Source organism: Crocodylus porosus, unplaced genomic scaffold, assembly GCF_001723895.1.
Source record: "Crocodylus porosus isolate Cpor-Errol unplaced genomic scaffold, CroPor_comp1, whole genome shotgun sequence".
Classification (NCBI taxonomy): Eukaryota; Metazoa; Chordata; order Crocodylia; family Crocodylidae; genus Crocodylus; species Crocodylus porosus.
Window position 1 is genome coordinate 11,029,688 of NW_017728932.1, and position 18,785 is coordinate 11,048,472.

Genomic DNA, 18,785 nt, shown 5'->3' on the forward strand with positions numbered 1-18,785 from the left:
GTAGAAAACTACTGTGACATTCACTATGCTAACCATCTCCTACCCAAAACTAGACAAAAGTAGCATCAACCTGTAATACGACATGCCAAAAGAACGTCAGATCCTACAGTGGTCATAAAATTTTAATTTAGCTCCCATTATCGTCTGGACTTATTAATCTAGTCCAATACTATCTTTTAAGAAAACAAATTTCCTTAATGCACAGGTGTCTCCTGGACCATATTTTTCCCCTCTTAAAAAGGGGTTTTGCTGCATATAACTTTCTAGGTACCTCTGTTCTCAAACTATGTTTGTAGTTAAGCTCATACCTCTGAAGGAAGGAAACTGCTATTATAACAGTCTGAAGTGACCATGAGCACCAAAATGGCCCCACAGTACGCCAATCTTTTTATAAGCCACATGGAAGAACTCCTCAAGGACTGCACCATCAAACCCTTGCTATACTTAAGATATATCGATGACATCTTCATCATTTGGACTGACAACCTGCAATCTCTGATTGAGTTCCATTGGAAATTCAACAATCATCAACCCTCCATCCGACTTTCTCTTGAATACTCCAGCACCAACATTGTATTTTTAGATACGATGATCAGTACCCAGAATGGGAAAATACAGACCATGTTATAGAGGAAACCCATAGACCAACATACATATTTGCACAGAACCAGCAATCACCCTAAACACACCAAGAAAGCTGTAATATACAGCCAAGGCCTCTGATACCACTGAATTTGCACTGAGAACACCTGGGATTGCCACCTCACAAATCTCAAAAAGGCTTTCACTCAACAAGGACACTCCTCCAGAGATAGATTGCACATATGAAAGAGCCACCCAGAGACCATGCAAAGAACTGCTGCAGTATAGAAGGAAACCCCCCAGGAATTGCACACCACTAGTTATGACATGTCACCCCTCCCCCAAACCTATATGGAAAATCCTCAAACAACTGCAACCCATACTAGAAGATGACCCAATTCTTAAAAAGATCTTCCCAGAACCTCCCATCCTAGCCTTCAAACAAGCACTGAACCTTGCTAACCTCATCACCAGAGCAAACTTTCATGCCACATCAAAAAGAAAAAAAAAAAAAAAAAAAAAATCAGTAGCACAAAAGGTAGCAATAGACTCTGATGCTCCATTGAGGCAAATATCTATTAGCTCTGTGGCAGTAGAGTATGGGCAGCCTGACCTACTTGCCTTCTCCAGCCACCCCAAGCAGGTGCTCTGGATGCTTGAGGCTCCCTCAAGCACCTGCCCAGCTTTCCATGCTTACAAAGAGGCACCCCAAGTTATCTCAGGATGCCTCTCCGTAAGTGGGGAAGTCAAAGTTCCCTGCATAGGCGGACTTGCTCCTGCAATTGTGGGGGATGGATCTGGCTGAACAGGGAAAGCAGGGCTTGCCCCAGTCATCCAAATAGAGATTATATTGTCCCTTGTCCTCCACCACCAAGGGCAGGACAAGGGAGCAATGCATTTCGCCCACTGAAGCAGATAAACTGTGCTGCAACAAATTGCAGCGCAACTGATCTGCTTAATTTGGCAAAGTCTATTTCCAGCCTAGTATACCTTTTTAAATAAAACTGGTTGTCTGTTTCTAATGCTGAGCATATATTTGCACATACGGTGAATCACAGGAAGTTATCCCTCAGAAAAGCCTTCCTGTTTCAAACACTGGCAGAATAAATATACTGAGTGACATATCACCTCCTAAAATGCTTTAAGACTAAATGACTTATTTTAAAAGAAATGGAAGAAATCCAGGTGACAGTGCTTCAACGGTAAATACAATTAAAATACTACACAACCATGTGAAGGCAAGTTGGTCTACTGAACATGGTTAAGTGGTGGGAATGCCCAATTTATCATTATGTAGCCAAGGACAGATACAGTACTAATTTCTGCAGTGGCTTTCATCGTGGCAGGCAGGCACTTCACTAATAAACTACAAGAAAAAGGAAAAAGCAGATACAAATGTGCATGCAGGAATTCTTTTCGCTGCTTGACGTGTGGCATTTATGTGCTTGATTTCTTTTTCATCATCTGTCGATCAACTGCAGGAATATTCTGATTCCAGTGAACCGGGTAACATAGGTGAAAAAGATGCATTTATTTTGTCTCCTGTCAACACAAAGAGCTATAGAGAAGTTTCTGAACTACATTATGAATTTTAATTGATTCTTTTTTTTATGCATCCTCCTTCAAAGTGACCATCACTTTGCTGCTTCATCTTAAAATGGAATATCTCTGTTCATGCCCATCAGCAAAGATGAATTGATAAGGTCCTACAAGTGCATTTTACAAATAAATTACCATATTTACTTGAATACAAGACAAGGTTTTTTTCACCCAATTAGCATGGTGGTGGGGGAGGTCCCTTGTCTTGCATTCACATACAAGGATACCTCACTAAATACACTGTCTATCATTAAACTGCTGCCAAAAGCAGCATGTACTCAGCAATGGAAACCAGCTATGAAGTTGATTAAAAGCAGCCAACACTGAGCATGACTATAAAACACATGGCCCATGTTGGGCAAATACACTGATGAGAACCTACCATAAGAATGGGTTAGTACAGGCCATCTGAATAAGGTATACAGTACTGCCCATTGCATGCAGTCCCCCTCAGTGCTAACTCTTTTCTTGATGTGAAATGCTCAAAATTATCATCAAATTGTTTGTAAATGTGGAGATAATAAGAGCTACAGAAACAGATGGGATGAAGTGTTTATTGCTCACTTCTTGAATAGAACAATGTTTTAGTCTTTCCCTATTAACACTGTAGACACCTTTTTATCTTAATAAGGTAATTCCACAAAGATTCAAGTTAATGCTTTCATTGTACAGAAAGTGCAAAATAATGGCTTAATATCTTGTAGGTGTAGCTGGCTTTTTTGTTGGCCTGACTATTGCCAAGATGGAAAGTTTTCTGTTTAGAGGAAATATTGTAAATTTATGGACACCGATGAAATTACAGCATTGAACAGGGTAAGAGCAGACCTGCAGGTTAGTATGAACTCATACCTGTTTATGAGGACCCCTGAGTATATGTGCCTTGGCGCCTTCACAAGCCGTCCTCATTGCTTCCAGTGATGGTGTTCCCAGAAGATCTGTGATCAAATCCAACTGCAGATATATAACACACATGTATACTTATCAGTGGATTCTGAGGTTAGAACAACAGATGCTTAAAGATTGACTCAAGAAGCTGCCAAACGTAAGTTTTACTTTTACTAAAGTATGTAGGTGATATTAACATAGACTTTTAGTCTATGCACTGCAATGCAAACATTTTCAAATGGAATAAAAAAGCCAACACCAGCTGGGGGTGTCTGACCACAGCGCTCTTCCCTGCCCAGGGAAGGGGGTCAGACTCGATGACCTACTGATGTCCCTTCCGACCCTAATATCTATGAATCTATGAATCAGGTGTTTATTGCACCAGATTTGGAAGCATCTCACATGGGTTTATTGACATGCTTCGAAGTAATTTTAAAAGCTTAGCTTGCTGTTTTATACCATTGGGACAATATCATTTAGGAGACGCTATGCATACTGCAGAATGTTTGTTCTCGTTTGAGTCAACGCTACACTTCAATGCACTACAAAGAACAAAAGGTAAAAAAGGGCCATATGTAAATCAGTATAAAATATTTTGGTGCCTACAATAAAACAAAGGGAACCATTTCTAAGAAGAACTTTGTACAAAACCTTGTACAAATCCCTGTTTTAAAGTTTAAAAATGTCATAGGTTAAACAAGCAGGCATGGAAGGAAAATTTAAAGGAAACAATCAAAAACATGAAAAGCATCTTTACCATACCTTGTTTTACATCATTTTATTTTATATTCAAAATCATGACATGTACATCACTGGATATTTAGGCTATGATTGTTAAATTTATGTAGTCTTTCCTAAATGAATTCTTCCTGGACTTGCTATCTTTACATCCAGAATTATTTAATCTCATCTGTACTATTACCAAAAAAAAGGTGTTAGTCTCATTTCCCTAAGTATGTGCACATATCCTCACATGTATGGCAAAGTCATAGATAAATGCCAAAGAGAAATTCTTGGAAGGCAGTGGTGAGATTAGCATCCAAGTCCCAGGAGTTCCCCTATGACCACTATGCACTTGAGCTAATGGAGCAACTGCAAAGCTCTCCCTCAAGCGTAAACCCGTTCTCATTACAGACTGGTATGTATAAAGCCAACTCGCTTTGACGTTGAACACAAGTGTGCTGATTCCTTACACAAATAACCTGTTGATCTTTAAAGATTCCAAATGTCCTGCTAAGGTTCCAGTCTACAAAAAAAGTGTCTCTTTGCACACATACCACTTTTGCTAGGTAGTAGGCATGTAATCCACTGACACCCTGCCCTCTTATACAGTATCCTAATGTATAACCTTTGAGTATGGATATTTTGTGAAAGAGTGGAAATCAAGTGCATACAAATGCAAACAGTGAATGAGATGGGAAAAAAGCTAAACCCTGAGCTTTTTAAATATGGAAAGTATAAAGGAAAACCTTACCCCAGCCAGAAGTTTGGATAAGTAATCTAATCAACACTAGCAACATGGAACTGATTAGTCAGAGTCTCGGCTGGTGTAAAATGATTTAATTTCACTTGCTTCAATGGAGTTATGCCCCAATAGAGGATCTGGGCCCAAGTCAAGAGAGGTATTTCCCATAACATAAACACACTTATCAATAATCTTCCCTATTTAACTAGGCTTAATGGCTCAGCATATGGATAAGTAGCAATTTTTTTTTAGATCACTGTTTTGAATTCCTGCAAGACACGCAGGGAATGAAGGTTCACTAACAGTGCAGTGTCCAATCTGAAATCATTTGACAGTTCCTAAAAACAGGTGCTCACATTATAGAAGCCAACACTGCAATTAGAAGCCTCCCATGCTGTTACCTGGCAACTTGAAAGGAATGACAAATTCCCCAAAAATAAAGACTGGTAATAAACTGCATTAAAAACACCAAGCTATGTGAAAAATGGCTTTTTTTTCTTGACTATTTTCAAGCTGATGCAACATACCATATTTTAAAAAGATGAGGGCTAACTGCTTGGTAAATGTTGATATCATTATGCTTTATTATCTCTGCGGAGCATATACTTGCATTACAAGTTCAAGTCCAATCAGTTTTAAACAGACACTAAACCTTAGCTACTATATCCAATCTACTCAATTTCATAAAAAACAACTTCCCAGAAAAGAAACATTCTACATGGAACACATTTTTCTTATACCATGCCATTATAAATACTTAGCACTTGTGGGGAGCTCTTATCACTGAAGCATTTTACATGGCTTTTCAAAAACACTTAAAAGTAGCAAAACAGATGAAACATACCGGTATTCTACAAATAACTGAGGAGTTTCTCTGTCCCATAAACTTGGAACGAGCATTAAAACCATACATATGCAAGTTCAGGAGAGATCAAAGGTTACTTACTGGTTTCCTGACATTACTCTACCCTTGAATCTGTAGATTTAATGACAATTTTAATACTATCTGGACATTATGTTTACATTAACCAACACCCTTCTCGACAGCCCCTCTGTGATGTCAGAATGAAATCCTGTTTTCAGAAGCAATGGTTTATTTTTATGATTCCAAATTTATACCCCACTCCTGCATGGTATGCTTAATATGTCCTCCCAGGGGAACACTACAGTGGCAATATACTACGTGTATTAGTCAGGACAGAGCAGTTAAGACAACACAAAATATTGCTATACGTTATTTTAGAATATCATTTTAAACATTAAAACCTTTTGAGAGCTGCATGAAAAGGGCATGTGCTTAAACTGTACAAGGACAAAAAACATTTCCCATTTAGGATTAGTACTTTTAATTCAAGCAATGTTACACAGATGTAAATTAAATTTCAAAAAAAGTACACAGTTTACTATCCTGAAGGCTTTTAAAATGAGAAATTAGTTATACCTGCTGAATTGGACTCTGTGCCTGAAACAGTATTCTTCGTCCAAGTAGTTCTGCAAAAATGCAGCCTACAGACCAGATGTCAATAGCATTGCTGTAGTGACGGCTGCCCATCAGGATTTCTGGAGCTCGATAATACTGAGTGACAACTTCCTGAGTCATGTGGCGAGATTCATCTAATTCTTCCACCCTGGCCAATCCAAAATCACAAATCTAAATTGAGAAGGTAAACAAAAAATAAAATAACCAAAACATTTAATGCACTTCATTCACATAGGTATTTCTTTGGTAACGAAATACAAAATCCCAAACCAGTATTATATCTTTAAAAAACAAACAAACCCTATATTCCTGCAACTGAATGGCTGCAGATTTTATTTAAAAAAAGGTTTGGGGAAGCAAGCATGCTTTAGTTCCCAAAAATATTAAGCCTCTACAATATCTACAATTATTTGAATGTTATTTAAAATGACAGTGCAATTTCTCAGTCAGTATTATACTATTAAGCTAAACTATTACAACTTCCTAAACATTTTGCCCTTAAAATAAATAAATAAATAAAATACTGACAACCTGCTAGGCTCAAAATGATTCATTCCAATTGACATTTCCTTTTATGATGGTGCTGCTCAAAGACGTTAGCAGCGATATTTGGCCTTCCCTCTCACTACAGTGGCCTTCTGTTGATTTCATGTCCCTCCCAGAAAAAAGAAAAAATTATTGGCCAAGATTTCTAAAATTAGACTCCTAAAGACAGAAATTAAAAAAAAAAAAAAAAACGCAAACAAAGCTTAGTTTAAAGAATGCAGGATGACATGTTAAACTCATCCAAAATGCTCAGAAGTAGAAAAATGTGTTGTTAATGGGAGGGTCTCTAGCACCCACTTCGCATTGCTTTCAAAACTGAAGCACGGAGCAGCGCTTTTTAAAGATAACTGGGGGGAAAAATCTTGTTTAAAATTTTTGGAAAGATAGGAGGTGGTTTTTCTGCTGAAATACCTTAATGAGGAAAGGAACCAATCTTTCTTTTAGACAAAGAAATAATCTTGACCATGACCTCTGCTCTATAGAACAAACTATGTGCAAGTTTTAAATAAATGTAAGTACCACCTTAAGAACACAGTTGCTGTTCACAAGTAGGTTCCCTGGTTTAATGTCTCGATGTAAAATGCCAGCAGAATGTAGATATTTCAGACCTGAAATATTAAACGAAGTTAAAAGTAAAATATATTCACTCCTAAAACCTGAAGCCAAGGGCATGTTTTCTTGGAGGACTTCATAAATCCAGTCTACAAAGACATGCACATCTGCTCACCTTTAGATGCTGCCAGTGGCACTAATATTTTCAGCTCACCAGTACTGGATCACTGCAATGTCTTGGCAGGATACAGGACAGACAACAATTATCTAATCACTATTCTCTAAATATTTTGCTCCCTGATTATGCAAATGTGTTTTGTGGCATTCTATTAAATACTGCTTTTTTCTCAATTGCATATAAATAACTTCTACAACAATGAAATTCAGGTTTAAGAAAATTAAGAGTTGTGTTCAAGAAGTTAGTAGCCAGAGGCAATGCAACATGTAAAGCAGGTCTGAGTTCAATTTATTTTGTAGCTCATAGAGATGCACATTATTTTCTTTTAGACTATAAACTTACAAGCCATTGGACAGATACTGATATTGGGAATATAGAAAATAAAGATCCAAATGATGGTTCATTGTTCGGTCTTCTCGGTTATTAATGCAGAAGATTCAAAACAAGACAAGGCAACATACAACATTTGGGCATGGTCATTAACGGCCTTTCCAACTCTCAGCGGGCTGGGAGGGAAGAGGATATACTCTTCCTCTTGGAAAGTCCCTAAAGTTGCTTCTCTTGAGTTTTTTTGGCCCCTGCAGCAAAGATCTTGGTTTGTTTTCAAGAAAAATAAAAACACACAGTAAGTGTCTCATTAAACCATCAGTGAAGGATTATCCCAGCATGAAGTTGTCTAGATATAGGAACTACAGCAGTAGACAGTCTGGCCCACGAAAAAGTGTACCTACCTCACTGAGGAATATCTGGGGCAAATAAACTACCCACACAGTAGCAAGGGGATATGTGGAAGTTAAAGGCCAAGTGACTGGGCAGATGAAATACAAATGTAAGTACTGAAGAGACTCCATGCTGGTAGAAATAAAAAGGTTTACACCTCATCTAAAGACACTCACAAAAGAGGCACAAAAACCATCTGCCCCTCCGAAGGGCAAATCTCTTCAACAGGACCGAGTAGTGCCACTTTTCCTTTTTTAAGCAATTTAAATCCCTGGCACAGGTTCATTTACTGACGCAATGTGGCCCAATCCCCAATCCCAACAATTGCACCTACTGACATGCCACAGGGCCATGCCAGGAAGCATAATTGTGGCATTGGGGATCAGACCACAAGTGTGCCATAAGTAAATGCCACTTGGAGACTCAGAGCTGTTTAGGGACAGTCCCGTCACCTGGGGCTGTCAGGACAGATGATGTTTCCATTAGAGAAACCACTGAAGTTAACATACAAACACCCCAAGCATTTTATACATATAGCAGTCTAGCAGCAGAACCAAGGGTTTCTTGAACACCTGTCATTCTTTCACAAACAGCATTAAACAACAGGGTATCTTACTCCACACATTACTGAGGACTTGGATAGCCTTGGGGATAAAAGTTTTGAAATAAGAAGGAAATAAAAAATAATAATAGAGCACCAAGTTCAATATTTGTTCATCAGGCTTAAAACAGAAAAATTACCTCTTAAAATCTGGTAAAGAAAAACTTTGACGTGATCCGAGCTGAGTGGCTGAGGAGAGACGATAATCTTATGGAGGTCACTCTGCATCAGTTCGGTGACAACATATCTTCACGTTATTAGTTAAGGCAAGTACAGGAAGTCCAGCATATAATCCCCTTGAAACTGTTATTCAAACTCAGAAGAATTTAAACTCTTGTGTCTCAAAGATGTAGAGCAAAAAATAAGAACGCTTCATGATATAATGGAGGTCACATCTTCAGACTTTTGCAAGAGCAAACATAGCAATTCAGTTGCAGGAGAAAAAGATTACTGAATAAAGCTGCATTTATAATAGTGAGCATATATTACAAAGTTATTTCCAAGCCAAAATAGGACTCGAGAAACAAGGTAAGATGCCTTGTGTTAATTTAATCATACTTTATTTAAAATTTTAAATTTTGATTTTAAATCCTCATGAAGTCACAAGTTAGAAGCAATTCTAAAGGGCATCATCCTACTCCCTAGTAGATATTTGTCCATGTCACATACCAGAGAAGCTGGCGGGGATCAAGACAATTGGAAAATTGTGCTAAAACAGGCCCTAACAGGAGTGTCTGTAGGTCAGTGCAGTGCTTCTATATGAAGCATGTACACTGCCTGCCTGCATTATATCCCACTTCACCAGGTATTATCAAAGATTTTATTTTCTCAAGCACCAAATACATACACACACACACACACATAAAATCTTGGATGAAAAACTGTTTTGGAGTTGTCACATGATAAACAGCAGCTCCATAGAGGAAAAGATAGAAGCCATTACTTAGTAGCTAACAACTACAGGTGTAAGACCAGGTATCAATTCAGCTGTAGTTGAGTATTTCAAAGCACTGTAAACACTTGCTGTCACTGGTGTGGAGACACTAAGTCAGTGTTTCGTAACCTTTTCCAGCCCAAGGCACACTTACATTAATAAAATTTCTCGCGGCACGCCTGTTAAGGCATTCCCCATCCTCATACCTACTGTAGCCCATTGCCATGGCAAAATTGCACAGCACACCTGTTCACTTCTGAGGGCACACTTTTGTGGCACGGCACACTCGTTGGGAAGCACTGCACTAGGTAAGAGGGGCACCATGCTTGCTCAAACGTCAAGCTACAACCATCAAGAAATGAAGATATACAGAACAACTAAAAACAAGCTCATTCCCCAAAAACACACCACAGAGTTTCCCAAACTGGGAAAAAGAGTCAGGCTGTAAGTAGTAAGGGAAGGTCCACAGGTGATGCAAACAGCTGCTAGCCGGGAGTCTGTATCCACCTCATTTACTGACAAATGATTTTTTACTGCAGTCAACAATAAAGGACCTACCTAGCCACAGAAGAACAAGCTGTTTCATATCCAGCCTCTTGTATCAACCAAACTGCCAGCTACAGTTCTGATTTAGGATCTTTATTGTGGATGAATGTTTGCAAAGATGCACAATCTGAAGTCGAGCAAGCACATCTTGATTTTTCAAAAAAAGACTGAACTGTCAAATGTTGACAGTTTTGAAAATCTTCTTTTCTTACAAGCTTGATAAGAAAGTAAAGGACATACCATGAGCACGGAGGTGTTTTCAGAAGGAGCGCAGAATCTGAACTGGAAGGGAAGGTGTTCTATGGTTCTGCTAGAACGCAGGTAACTCAGCATACTCGTGGCTGGAGCTGGTCAGTCAATTCTGTGTCCTTTATCTTAAACTAATGAATGGAGCCTGTAAGTAACACGAATGCCACCGCAACCAAAATCAGGTTGTGCTAGACATTACACATTGTACATGCCATGAAGACCCAACCATTTGGAGCCACTTCAAAAGAGGGGGCAGGAGGGGACACACCTCTTGCTCCAAACCTCACAACAGCTGTTACGTGTGGACAGGTGAGAAACAATACAAATGTAGAAAAAAAGCTTCAATTTTAGGCTTCATCTAGGGCAGTGCCTTCCCAAATGTCTCAGCATGACCCCATTTCCTCAGCATCGCCCCTCACCCCCAACCCACAGCTCCCTGACCCTGCCAGTGCCCCTCGTCCCCAATCCGCAGCCCCCCACTCGCCCCAGGCCAGGGCCCGCACCCCCCCTGCTCCCCACCCCAGCAGCGCCTGTGCCTCAGCTGCTGCCTGCAGGAAGCAGCAGTTGCTGAGGCCAGAGCATGGAGCCCAGCTCCCTGCGCACCACCTATGTCCCCCCCTGCAAGTGGCACAGCCAGAGCAGAGCCCGTGGGGGTGGGGGTGGGGGGAGGATGTAGGCTGCCTGCTGCAGGCTTGGAGGCTCCCTGCCCTGCTGCCCTTCCCTTGGGCCTCTGCAGCCTAGCAGGCGGGACCTGGAGCAGGAGACAGTGCTGCACAACAAGCCCACCTGCTGATGCTGCAACCCCATTTGGGGTCGCGATCCACAATTTGGGAACCACTGATCTGGGGGTAAAGTTGCAGTTGCACACTCCTGGCTTACCCACACAACTGTCACAGTAACCTGCTGTGCATTTTTGATCAGCAGCTCCCCTTTTGAAACCCTCCCCTTCTGCAAGTATACCAGATGTAGCATACCCCCAAGCAGCAGAAGCCAACCTTTGTGGCAAGCGTGCCATCACTTTCTATGGCTACTAGATCAGTACAGGATAAATCTCATGTATAATGACCTAGAGACCCTTTGGCCCCAACTTATTAAGTGCCCTTCCTCCATCTGTTGCTCCATACACCTTATGTATTTAATTCCTTTCAAACATGAAATATTTTTGTCCTCTGTATGTAACGAGACTTTATAAACTCATCCAAAATGTTTAAGTGGTACTATGTTAAAAAGCAGCCATTTTACAAAGTAACAACAATCACCCAATTTTCTAACAAAAATTTGTTCACAGCTATGCTCACAAGCCTAACCCAAAGTAGTTCAGCAACTTTGTCACACGCTCATTTTTCGTTCAGCAAATAAAACTATTTTCCTTTTGCAAGAAGAATATTTATGCCAGCCCCTTTACATTTTGTTTTCCTTTCTGCCTGCAACTTCCCTTAATAGTCATTTGACAATGAAATATTCCAAATTCCACAAGCAACACTCTGCACTTTATGATAAGATTTCTATTTTGCTACACCACAAATCCTCCTAAATCTCAATCTCTAGCATAATGTCTCCCAGATGTCTCAACTAGTTGCCATGCCAACTAAAGCAGCTTAAATTAAATGAGGGCCTGAGATGGCACCTGCACCACTCCAGGTCTGTTGCGCATTAAATAAAGCTCTCTTGACAGGGGCTCAGAGGTGCCATTAACTTGAACAGCAGCTATCTGATTATTGTCTCTGGATAATTTAATGAGGGTCTCTAAACATGAGTGAAAGCAGGACTTGCTGGATGTTCCTGTCTTTTACAAATGTGGCAGCCTCTCAAACAGCTGGTGCCCAAGTGGGTCAATGCCTTTGCTCACGAGCGTCCTCTTAATGTTAAGCTAAAATAAAAAGACCACATCTAAAAAATTATGGGATTTCAATGTAGTATTTCAAACAGATATTTGCCTTTTCCTATTTAAATTGATTTATAAACCATGCTGGGAAGGAGGAGGTCACTGCAGCTATATTACGCTGCTAAATTGAACATTACCACCAGATAAAAATTGCTACTGACAGCAGTAATTAGTTAAGTAGCTGTACAAAATTAGAACTACAAAATGTACCAATTTGCTTAAGAACAATTATCAAGGAAAATGCACAGCACAACAGAACTCACTTATCCACACTGTCTGGGAAACCCACTGAAATTGGTAAATTTTGCAAGCTGACAAGCAAACAAAAGCCAAGGATACTGCCTCAAATGAACAAGGTATATTTTCTGATGAATCACCTTAATTTTCATTTATATATAAACGTATTTCCTAAGTTACATTTTACAGTGTTTTAATAAGTAAAAAGGTGTCAGAAATACCATATTCCACAAATTGGGGCGAGCGGGGGGGGGGGACACCAACATTTTGTGGGCAAGTTGGATCAGCAAAATTTGAATGAGCACAATCCTAAGGAAATAAAGACTGAAAAAAGTGCTTGACTGCTATGTTACCATGAGAAACCGTCTCAACAGTCTGTGTGAATTTTCCAACCATAATTTTCACATTATTCACATATTTCAGGATGCCCTTTGAAACAGAGACAGGAAGTTTCTCCTTCATCTACTTTAATAGATTGTACTTGTCTCTAAATTAGAATCATAGCATGCTCAGTCTGTGATGCCATCTCTTTTCTTTCCTGACACTTTCCAAATATAACAGCCTGCACACACACACACACACACACACACACACACACTTTTCATACCACTATACAAACAATGAGAAAGCTAATTACTTCAGGAATAGGATTGGAATGATTAAAATAAAAAATCATTAAACTAATTTTTCAATAAATCCTCAATTATGGTTAAAATATGCTAGCATTTTCTCTTAATCCATGAAATTAGTCACATACATAAGTATCTGCTGTGGAATCACCACCCATTAGGTAAAAGAATGATATTCACACTGTATTCTGGTTAGCAAAAGTAAAAACCACTTGTCTCAATAAAAACACACGGGTTTGAAAATGTCTTATTTAACTAGTGATATAATGAGTGAAAATTCATCCCCTGCAGGCATGGCAAAGGAAAAGATGACAAACTGCATCTTACAGAATGCACTGATACATTACACTTCCTACTTTAAGATTATTTTCTAAATCCCTTCACTTATCTAACTATTAGACTCATGATTAAGTGAATTTCATGTTCAAATGGAAAAATCTTAAAGTGATTGTGCCGCTTACGACTTGTTGCAGTTCACAACTTTGATATGTCACTGCATTTATGGACTACTACAATACAACCACTAAACGCACACTTGTGCAAGAAAGTAAAGTAAGCGACTTTAAATTAAGAAGAGTATTTTGATGGATGACAGCCTGACTGGCAAGCCCTTATTGACAACATTTTTGGGTTTTTTTTTTTTAAATCAATACTTTCAGAAATGTTTGAAGTCAGGAAAATATAATAGTACATTAGAAATATTCTGAAGCGTTCCTGCACAATGGCAACATTTTTTAGAGACAGTGCAGTTAGTTCATCAGTACAGTAGTCATGATTTAAAACAAAAGAGATTAAGAATAAAGAATAAAATAAAAATGGGCCTCTTTGACAAGCAAAATCTTAGTATGGTATCAATCATCAGTGGTAAGAAGAATGGACTGGTAGCAGATACTTAGAACTGATTCTTCTTGTTCTATCACTCTTAATTGTCCAATATTTTTGTTTAAAAAGAAAAATCTAATCTTCTATAACACTGATACAAATATTCCTAACCTTATACAATTTTCTAGATAAAGATAGTATCCCATTGGGAGAAAACATAAACTAAGCCATAGTAAAAAAATAAAAGACCTAAGCAGGTTATTTTATTAAGCTAGTGATACAGAATATATGCAATCTTGATCTAATAACCTATTTTTGAAAGTGACTTTTGTACTGTGTAGCAGTAATAACTCTTTGGTTTGGTGATCAATTCATGATGTCAACAATGGTCAGGTTGCAGAAGATGCTTGTGTCAACTAGTATCACTGGTCAATAACAGGCCTTGTCAGCAGAAACCACTTCTCTGAGAGGCAAACAAGGTTTAAAAATGATTGAGGTTATGATGTCCATCTATCCACCTTCAAATAATTCCTTAATCAGTAGGACACATCAGCATACACACAAGTACATTCTACAATCTAAAGCTTTAGTTCCAGGCAACATTACATAACAGTGGATCAGATGTTGGAACAAAAGTATTCTGGCTTACTCAATGAGTTTCAAGATAAAGCAAACATTCAACTGATAGCAAAAATCTCCCAAATTACAGAGTAGGAACAGCAGAACAGGTTTGGTAGATCTGATCTTCCCCTGTTAATTTATTCTTGTATGATTGTCCCTCAAACCAGTTCATTGTTTTGAAAATACCATTTCACCATTCATAAGAAACAAGACATATTTAAGCTGAAAATGTTACCCACTGGTTAATGTGGGTGGCAGCTCTCTCCGGTGCCTGATCACAAAGACTACAAGTTGTTACAGCCCCCAGATACAGAGCCTTGGCTCTTGAGCTGCTACAATTCCCTTGTGTGCTGGCTAAGAGGCAGTTGTCATACAAGCAACAGAATTAAAAGCGTCTAACAGAAGAAAAGAAAGAAGCAAGAGTAACAGCGAAAGAAGGAAAAGACAGAATTGAAAAGGCTGTTGTAGAAAAGGAAAAGAAACCCTTTCAAAGATATTGAGGAAGACTGGAAAGCCAGGGAGTGTTCTAGCAGGCGTGTGATAATATGATTTATCCTGCTTACTAGCTAAAGCAGCTGTAAAAGATATAAATGATGCCTAAATCCATGCAATACATCAGAAAATGCTGACAGTCTTGGAGTTCTTAAAAAGAGCAATAAGAAGCGTTGTTGCACACCTCCTTCCTGCATCTTACCCAAAGTATTAAAATCAATTTAGGTTGTCATGTGTGACTGACAGAAGTTACAATATTATGAATCTTCAGCTGCTTTGCCATAAGCTTTAAATGGGGAAATCTTTGAAAAGAATGACGGGAGAATCCTGCAATTGTTATTGGTTAAGAATATAATTAAGAACATCCATCCTTCCTACCTACAGAAGGTAATATTGCAACCAATTAGAAAGCAGAAGTTACTATAGATTTATGTTTCACACACACACACACACACAAAAATAGGGCTGTTCAAATAATCCTTCAGTATTAGAAGGATGCTATGTAACTTCATATAGACATTACCTTTATTCCATCCTCTTGGATTAGAATTTGACATGTCAGCTTAACAATATAACATTTGGACTCTTAAGACCAGTAGGGTAACTGCAGGGGGGTAACAGCGTAGGGGGGGAGGCAAGAGGTGCCAGAACTGCCCCCCTACCCCTGCAGAGTTCACACCCAAGCAGCAGACCTGTGCTGGGAACTCCAAAACCTTCTCTGCTGCTTCTGCTTTAAAAACCAAAAGCCAAGGCTGGCAGAGCGCTCAGTCAGGGACCATTTAGCAGTTCCCAGCAGGGATGCCCAAACTCTCAGACTTGTGCATACCCCTCATCTTAGAACCAGTATGGTCTTCCTGTCACTCTCCCCAGTGGTCTCAAAACTGAACCCCCTGGGGCTCTCCCGCTCTCAGACCTAGGTGCCTCCCTCCTCTAACCCCAGGTGCCACCTCTGCTTGTTATGCCACTGCCTAAGATTAAATATTTAAATTTTGTTATTTTTAAATTTACTCCATAGAACAAATCCCCTATTTTCCATGAGGTTGCATATTTTATTCCTTGACTTCTAGTTCCAGCAATATTCCATATTAGCACGAGAATTGTATATTATTTTTTATCTACATGCTTTGTTTCGGTTTTATTCCTGTGACATGCCCGGCAACATTTTTCTAAGCTTTTAAAGTAACAACAAAATGAAGTTATTGTCAATATGCAACCATGTTCACAAGAATTAAAAGATGTGACAAAATGCATTCTTTGGCAAGCCTAGCAAGAACACTGACTGGCACCTCCGCATAGTTGTAAATGACACATTTTATAAATGGGTAATAGGCCACCTTAACAACTGGCTATGACTTGAGGCATATATCACACGACCAAAATCAATGCTGAGAATCAGGGGTTCAATTCATGCCAACAGCTTTTTGTATACCGCTTATATGCCTATGGTGATGGGAGTATGCCAGCAACTCCAGCTCAGAGGTGGATTAGCTTTGAAAATCCAGAAATAGCTTTTATATCTGCGTAAGACAAATTGTTAGTGCGGGTAAACCAGGATTAGTGTTCTGCTGTGGGTTGGGACTGTGGAAAGTAGAGCAATGAAACAAAGTCTGCTTTCCAAAGCTGGAACTTCATGCAAAAACACCTGCAGATCTTGGCAAAGGTACTTCAAAAGCCCTGCCAAGTTTCCCAGTCAATAGTTTTGAAAAGTATGCAAGGCATACAGGTAAATTTACCAAGGAAGCCCAAGCATAATTTCTCAGAAAACTGCACTGGAAGGGACTGTTGAGCAAACACAAGAACAAGATATAATTTGCTATCCCTGTAGACATGTTACAAGGAAAGAAATACAGTAGTATTAGGAAAGTACTTTCTGTGCTATTATGTCTATAAAAATACAGATTGGTACATCTCTCAGACTTTCTCGAATGATGTCTTCATATCTGACTCCAAGTAAAATTATGCTGTTATGATTACGTAAGAAAACACATTTCCTAACAGAATTTAAAATGCAAAACCCTCTTTGTTACTCTTTTAGTTCATTCTGAATTTCCAGCTCATTCTCAACATTTGTAAAAACTTCACAGCTTAGCTAAGAACTTGCAAAACTGCATTTTACTGATCCACGCTGGGCACGTCTACATGTGACACTGTCACTGTAGCAACGCACTACAGCAACATAGCGTCAATGGGCAAAACCCACAATGCCACAGCTATGTCGCCATAGCAATGCACTCCCTCACTGCAGCATGCTGCTACAATGATGTAACAGCTAAAAAGAACTGCGCGCAGGCAGTATGGCGCAGTACGGGCTGTTACTGCGTCACCATTTAGTACTTCCAAAAGGTACCAAAAGGAAGTACTAAACAACGACAGTAACGACGACGCCCTACGGCCATACAGATGCATCCACTTATTCCTAAACAAAAATTATTACGTTACTTCACTTCTGAGCCACACTTTACCTAAATCTCATTACTCTGCGTGTACACCCCCCGTGTGTCTATATATACATATATAGTGTGTGCACAAGCATGTGTGTGCACGTACACAATAAACTATCAGTACCATGAAATATTAGATTGGAAAAGTAAAGTTTCAATTAAAGTACATGAGGCACATCATCCTTACCATTTTATATGTTTACTTACTAATTTGCAAGTTTTGATCATTCAAAAATGGTACTCTTAGTCATTAACACAAATTACTAGTTTGAGCATATCCCATTGTTTTAAAAAAAAAAAAAAAATCAATATTCCTCCCCCAGAAAAATAAAGTCATCAAAATGATCACCTTAGTAACAAGATGTCTCTCTGGCCAACTCCTGAAACAAAACTACTCTTACTTTTCCCACACCCAACCTTATGACTTAGTTATTTCAATTCAGATTAAAATAGTAAATACATTAACAGTAATTCATACCTTTAATTATTTCAGGCAAGTCAGAGTGTAAATATTTATTTTTAAACTAGACGTGATCTATTTCACTATAATTGTATTACTGAAGTATATCTTAAATGGAAATATATTTATACTGAAATAGACACTCAGTCCAAAATAAGTATCCACATAGATTTACTATAAAATAATTAAAAAGGAATCTATTACAACTCATACATTTTATCTTTAATTCTGTATACGCATCCTCTTAAGTTTTCAGAAGGGGGAGACTAACACACACTGATTATTTTAACACACAGATTATTTTAATAGTCAAACTTACTACCTGGGCATTTATTCACTCCTACAGAGTGAAGGTTTGAAGCAGGTTTTCTGGTTTTAAGTTCACTTCCCAGATGAGGCTGAGAATGATTATCCAAATGCAAAATATTTGCCTGAATTGCCTTAGCCAACACATCTTCTCAGAAAAGCTTCTGTGCTCTGCATCCTACATTTCCTTGGCAAGGGGAATATAGCACGCAGCTAGCAACACACTACATGGCACCTGCACATTAAACTTCATATTCAAGAAAACAAAGTGTTCATCTGCAAGATGTACTGCTACTGCACACAGCAATAATTAACCAATTTGTTCTAAAAATCTGCCCCTCCCCTACCAATTTAAAAAAAAAAAAATCTCTCTCTCTCTTACTGAGACTAAAACTGAAAAATTGATTATCAGTACTTTTTCTTTTTAAATGGTGACCTGCAAAGGTAATTAACTGAATTATCCTTTAGCTATATAAAAGGATGCTCAAAACTGAATGTTGGAAGAATTAGGAGGGTATTTCTATATTTTTCTTTTTTCTTTTTTTTTTTTTTTAA

General features: G+C 38.7%; 1 protein-coding gene across 2 annotated transcripts in view; it reads right to left on the bottom strand.

Annotated features, from left to right (window-relative positions):
* Positions 1–18,785, bottom strand: part of NLK (nemo like kinase) — a 110,742-nt gene that overhangs the window by 15,758 nt on the left and 76,199 nt on the right. For both annotated transcript variants that reach the window (XM_019545582.1, XM_019545583.1), the window contains exons 4-7: positions 8,749–8,855; positions 7,080–7,165; positions 5,973–6,182; positions 3,031–3,132 (exon numbers count right to left, since the gene is read on the bottom strand). In XM_019545582.1, the coding sequence (XP_019401127.1) occupies positions 3,031–3,132; positions 5,973–6,182; positions 7,080–7,165; positions 8,749–8,855 (505 nt within the window). The remainder of the gene's footprint in view (positions 1–3,030; positions 3,133–5,972; positions 6,183–7,079; positions 7,166–8,748; positions 8,856–18,785) is intronic.